The sequence below is a fragment of the Danio aesculapii genome, chromosome 23 (assembly GCF_903798145.1).
Source record: "Danio aesculapii chromosome 23, fDanAes4.1, whole genome shotgun sequence".
Classification (NCBI taxonomy): domain Eukaryota; kingdom Metazoa; phylum Chordata; class Actinopteri; order Cypriniformes; family Danionidae; genus Danio; species Danio aesculapii.
In genome coordinates this window covers 48383030-48389029 of record NC_079457.1, presented here as the reverse complement: position 1 = coordinate 48389029, position 6000 = coordinate 48383030, and the positions used below count along the sequence as shown (strand labels likewise).

At 39.7% G+C, this 6000-nt stretch overlaps 1 protein-coding gene across 1 annotated transcript in view; it reads left to right on the top strand.

The window, feature by feature from the left end:
• utrn (utrophin) overlaps positions 1–6000 on the top strand; it is a 346120-nt gene that overhangs the window by 135706 nt on the left and 204414 nt on the right. The window contains 1 exon segment of the mRNA XM_056448819.1: positions 978–1167. Within this exon segment, the coding sequence (XP_056304794.1) occupies positions 978–1167 (190 nt within the window).

Sequence of the window (6000 nt, the reverse complement as noted above, 5' to 3'; positions counted from 1 at the left end):
AGTACTAAAATGAAAACCATAAATTTTCTGCTAACGTTTAAGCACTGTTGAGCGCTGTTAAGGATAATCAGTTCACCGATGTTTACCGAGTGCGATCCGCTGATGGCTCGACTGATCTTCGTGGCTTTAAAATGCTCCAGTGTCTGTGTATCTGTGTTTGCACTCGGTGAAGAGCGGTGAACTGATGACCATCACAGCCAATCACAGTCATTTCTGTTGAGCACTGATTAATTCTCTGGCAAATCAGCGGTGTTTAAAAACACACTGAGTGGTGTGTAAATGTTAGCGGGAATGGGCATTATTAAAATGTCAGTACCAGGACAACACTATTACAGACAACACCAGGGTGTGCTACAGAGGACTGCAGTGTTTTATCACTCACGGGGTTACATAGGCTGAAGCAGGGAAGCATCCCCAAGTCTAGGAGGTCACTCTTAAAGTCACCCAAGTCACTCTTAAAGTGATTGTGATGATGTTTGATGCCTAATATGCTTTTAATTGTTTAAATTAAACTGAACTGAATGATATTGAAGTGATGTTTACACCATATCTGCATTTTGAAATTGTGGCAACAGCTGAGGGTGTGTAGTCCACAGCATGTTACTGCAATGTTTACAGTGCTGATCCTATACTTCCTGGTTTCTTCCCACCACAGCCTAGCTTTCGTTTTTTAAAATGGCGGCCGTGTGATATAAGCGTATAATGGTTCATACTATTGTGAGTGCATTATCATCGTGAATGCATAATCGCAGAAATAAACAAATAATAATTGAACAGTTAGTTCTAAAGCATCATTGGACATCGTAAGTGTTTACAAGACACTTTTCTAGTGAAATATGTGTTTGTAAAGTCAAATTAGATGCATAGTTTGAGTAGATTGACCTACAGCAACCTCTGAAATAGCTAATCAGAGGTTATTGTTGGTCAGGATACACTAAATATCCCTAAAAATACTGAAAGTAATTTGTGTTGATCAGGGCTTCAGACCGTCAGGCTGCTCTGGACCTAGACCTGAAATCTCTGCAAACGTCGCTCCGTGAGCTCGAGTTTTTCCTGAAGTGGCTCCACGAGTCAGAGACTACAGTCAATGTGTTATCAGACGCCGCCCAGAGGGAGGGGCTTTCTCAAGACTCCGCCCACAACAAACAACTTAAGGCTCAGCTTGAGGTAAGAACTGCGGATACATTTCTACAAGAGCGATTATAATCCAGTCTGTCCATTTGGGACTTGAGCCAACGCTGAAGCTTATTCTTAGCCAGACTTCAATTGACCATTTTATCATGTTACATTTTACAAGCGCGCTTATAATACAGTCTGTCCATTTGGGATTATTTGTTGTGTTTATTTAGCCCATTGTCATAAATTCACTGATTTGTAGTTTGATAGTTCACTGCCATTTGTTTTTCCTAGTAAAGACTAGAATACACAAGACATGTCACTCGTATAGTTTTGAATGGGGAAAAGAGTATTGGTCAATATGGCGAATGAAGCCCCGCCTTCTAGTAAAGGACTAGTTATTCGGGGGAGGGGTTCAGTGCAGACGTGTGTTTTAACGACAGTTTCTGCAGCTTCATTATGAATCCTCTGGGCTCAGCAAATGCACTGGAATCTCAGCCAATACTTGCTTCACAGCCATGAGGAATATATTCACAGAGAAAGCTTCACATCTCTACTTTTAAATGAACCAGCTTCACTTGAAAACAAATGTTCTCTGGTTTTGTAATCTGTATGAAACAAACACAAGGAACAGTTTGTCCTGTTAAACACACATCACATGACAGGAACTACTCGAACGCACACAAACTCTTAAACAAAGAGTCGCTGTCATTTCCAGAGGAGATTTAACATCAAGAGTAAGATAGCGATTACTTTAGAAGATGATCAGCGTGATTGGATGACTATTCTTCAGAAGATGATAATGTATAGCAAGTAAACAGAAACAGCCATTAAGGAGTATGATGTCGTGATTTTGTTTCATTTGAGTGTGCATCAGGTGCAAAAAAGGCAGATTTTGTATGATTCAAATGTTTGACAAAATCAAACTTGTTTAGTTTTATTGGTGATTATTTGGATACCTGTAGACTAATTACCTCAGATAAACTGCAGCATTTGTTTGACAACAGTTTATTTCTATAGCACACGTAAGAAAAAAAAAAAACAAGTTGACCAATGTGCTTAACAATAACTAAAATCCACAAACATCAAGGCTAATGTAAAGACAAAAACTAGTTAAAAAATACAAGAAAACAAAAGGTTTTAACTGGCCAAAATTGGGCAAAACATCAAATAAAACTCATTTATGTGTTAAATGCCTGGATTTTTTAAGGGATTGTCATTGGTGGATTCTCAGAGAGCCAAGTTGATGATTGATTAGCAATGACAGAAGCCACAAAAGCAGAAACACATTGAAAATTGGTAAAGGAATAGACGTGCCCCATGTTTTACACTCAGTTTTAGAGACGATATGTGATCGACCCCAATGCTATCCAATCCTACCAATGAATCTTCAGTGAGCACTGGTGATGGATGATTAGCAATGACAGACACCACGAGAGCAGAAACACATTGAAAATTGGTCAAGGAATAGACGTACCTCATGTTTTCCAATCAGTTTTAGATGCAATATGTGAACGACCTCTAATGCTGTCCAATCCCACCCATGGATCCTCAGAGAGCACGGTTGATGGTTGATTAGCAATGACATACACCACAAAAGAAGAAATACATTGAAAATTGGCGAAGGAAGTGATTCGCCTCATGTTTTTCACACTGTTTTAGATGTGACATGTGAACGACCCCTAATGCTGTACAATCCCACACATGGATCCTCAGAAAACACGGGTGATGGTTGATTAGCAATGACAGACACCACAAAAGAAGAAATACATTGAAAATTGGCGAAGGAAGTGATTCGCCTCATGTTTTTCACACTGTTTTAGATGTGACATGTGAACGACCCCTAATGCTGTACAATCCCACACATGGATCCTCAGAAAACACGGGTGATGGTTGATTAGCAATGACAGACACCACATGAGCAGAAATGCATTGAAAACTGGTGAAGGAAGTGATTCTCCTCATATTTTTCACACAGTTTTAGATGTGATATGTGAACGACCTCTAATGCTGTCCAATCCCACCCATGGATCCTCAGAGAGCAAGGCTTATGGTTGATTAGCAATGACAGACACCACAAAAGAGGAAATTCATTGAAAATTGCCGAAGGAAATGATTCGCCTCATATTTTCCACACAGTTTTAGATGTGATATGTGAATGACCCCTAATGCTATCCAATCCCACCCATGGATCCTCAGAAAACACGGGTGATGGTTGATTAGCAATGACAGACGCCACGAAAGCAGAAATAAATTGAAAATTGGTAAAGGGATCAACGTACCTCATGTTTTCCAATCAGTTTTAGATGTGATATGTGAACGACCCCCAATGCTGTCCAATCCCACCCATTTTTACCATCACATGATCTGTTAAAACAAAATCACATGACTTTTAATTGATGCTCATTCTGGATTTTATTCACTGCATGTCTTTCCATTGTATTAATGCACATTTCTTCTTATCAGACAAAACGTTTCTCCTGCTCAGTTGTACTTGCATTTGCATTTCAGTTGCATTTTCAAAATTGATGCTTATTTAGGCATTTCATTAAGCCTAATTGATGCAATATTGCAAAATAATGTATGTAATCATATCTATTTTTTGACTTTAAACATTGCAGCTGATTCTGCCCACCCACTTTAATAGGAAGAAACTGCCTCATGACTATCTTTGGTTTGATCCATCAGTTAAAAGTGGGCAGACATTGCCAAATCCCCACCACATCATTGTCATAAACACCCTGTAATCAGATGTTAGCTTGTGAGTCGTGCTTTTGAATGTGTGTGTGTGTGGACTGTGGGCGATCCATTGTCTCAGTCCAAGGGAAATCTGGGACGTTACAGCGCTTGTAAGCCCTATTCAATTATCCCTGCGTCAGCCCTCATTAGTCGGCACGTCAGCCACACTGCAGCATAGGTGTAATCAAGGTATAGATGACTACAGGAGCTCGTCCTCTTTTATTCTCTCTTCTCCGACATCTTCACTTCTCTGTGTGTTTGTCCTGAGAGATTTATCCACACACAGTTTGATCTCTTTATCTGCTGTCGACAGAAATCAGGAGCATCAGGCACTCGCTCTGTCTGCTAACAATCATGCAAACAAATGTACCGTTCTTCAGCCCGTGTGTTAAACAAATGATCTAGTATTAACAAGAGGCATGTTCATTATTTTAGTTTGATAACCTGCTAATGACAATCATACAGGAAATAAACCCGAAGCACATATTTCGGGAGTAACTATAATTGGAAATGTATTACTTTTTGCCAGAATGTGGACACACTAATTCTCTTTTAGACGACTATTTAGGACGGATTGTGTACGAATTGGGACGCAGCATGTGAATTTCCATTGAGTGTTCTTTTGCTTTTGTGTTTCTTGGCAACAAATGACATGTTTGCGCTCTTGAAGGGCACTTTGTAGGGTCAGTCTGAAGTGAGCAACTGAATTGTTTCATCAAGGGCGCTCCCCGAAGGACGCATTAGTCAAGTGTGCAGGCGATTGTCACTTCAGCATCCAGTGTAAGAGTCTTCACTGTTGATTTTCAAACATGACTTTATTTGATCAGAGCAGTTCTCATCGTCTATAAATATATATATATATATATATATATAAGTCTTGTCGTGGATCTCTGTTGTTGGAGCAACAAATAATAACTTGACTTCTAGTTAATCTTTTGAAAGAGGCAGAAGGTAGAACTGCATCTCAATCATCACAAATACTGCAGGAGACCTACTGGAACCCACATGGACCAAGATTCTCATTGAAATCAGTCAAGTTTGGTGAAGGAAAAGTCATGGTTTGGGGTTATATTCAGTATGGGGGCGTGCGAGAGATCTGCAGAGTGGATGATCAACATCAACAGCCTGAGGTATCAAGACATTTGTGCTGCCCATTACATTACAAACCACAGGAGAGGGACAATTCTCCAGCAGGATAGCGCTCCTTCTCATACTTCAGCCTCCACATCAAAGCTCCTGAAAGTGGAGGAGGTCAAGGTGCTCCAGGATTGGCCAGCCCAGTCACCAGACATGAACATTATTGAGCATGTCTGGGTTAAGATGAAGGAGGAGGCGTTGAAGATGAATCCTAATCTTGATGAACTCTGGGAGTCCTGCAAGAACGCTTTCTTTGCCATTCCAGATGACTTTATTAATCAGTGATTTGAGTCATTGCAGAGATGTATGGATGCAGTCCATACTGGTGTTGATCCATTTAGGCTGAAGTGACAAACTGGAAACTTTATATCAGGTTTATACATTCGAAATGGGAATTTTGTCACAGTTTTGGTGCGCACTAGATTGTAGGTATCCTTAAAACTAACATGCTGATACTATCATCTAAAAGACTTTATTTTAATGTCACGGGAGCTTCAAATGTTCCTGTATTTCAACACTGACACATAAATGAGGTTAATAAAAACGTCTGTATTTTATAGAGGTCAAAACAAGGTAGGTTTTTGCCTCTGGCAATTGCCACGACCTAAACACCTTAGTCATTTTTGAAGGTGCTTTTTTTCTCTGCATGCACGACAACTTAATTCATTTACTGTATTATTATGATGAATAATAAGCATTTGCTTCTTTTATGATTCCACTGTTAGCATGCTTCAATCACAGCTTCGCTTTGTTGCACTAAACACAACGCCTGCTGTTCATTACGTTCACAAGTCAAGGCTGTGGCTTTGATTCCCACACATTGTGATTTTAAAAACATAAAGCTTATTTCCGCATGTCTTTAATTTCAAGATAAAAGCAATAACAGTTGATGGTTTCTTTCTTTCTTTTTGACATAATCCGCACTTTGTAGTCACCGCTTATGTGTTGCATTTGGCCCATATTCATGTTTCTCAAGGACACATTCAGATCGTTTATGTCCTCGTACGG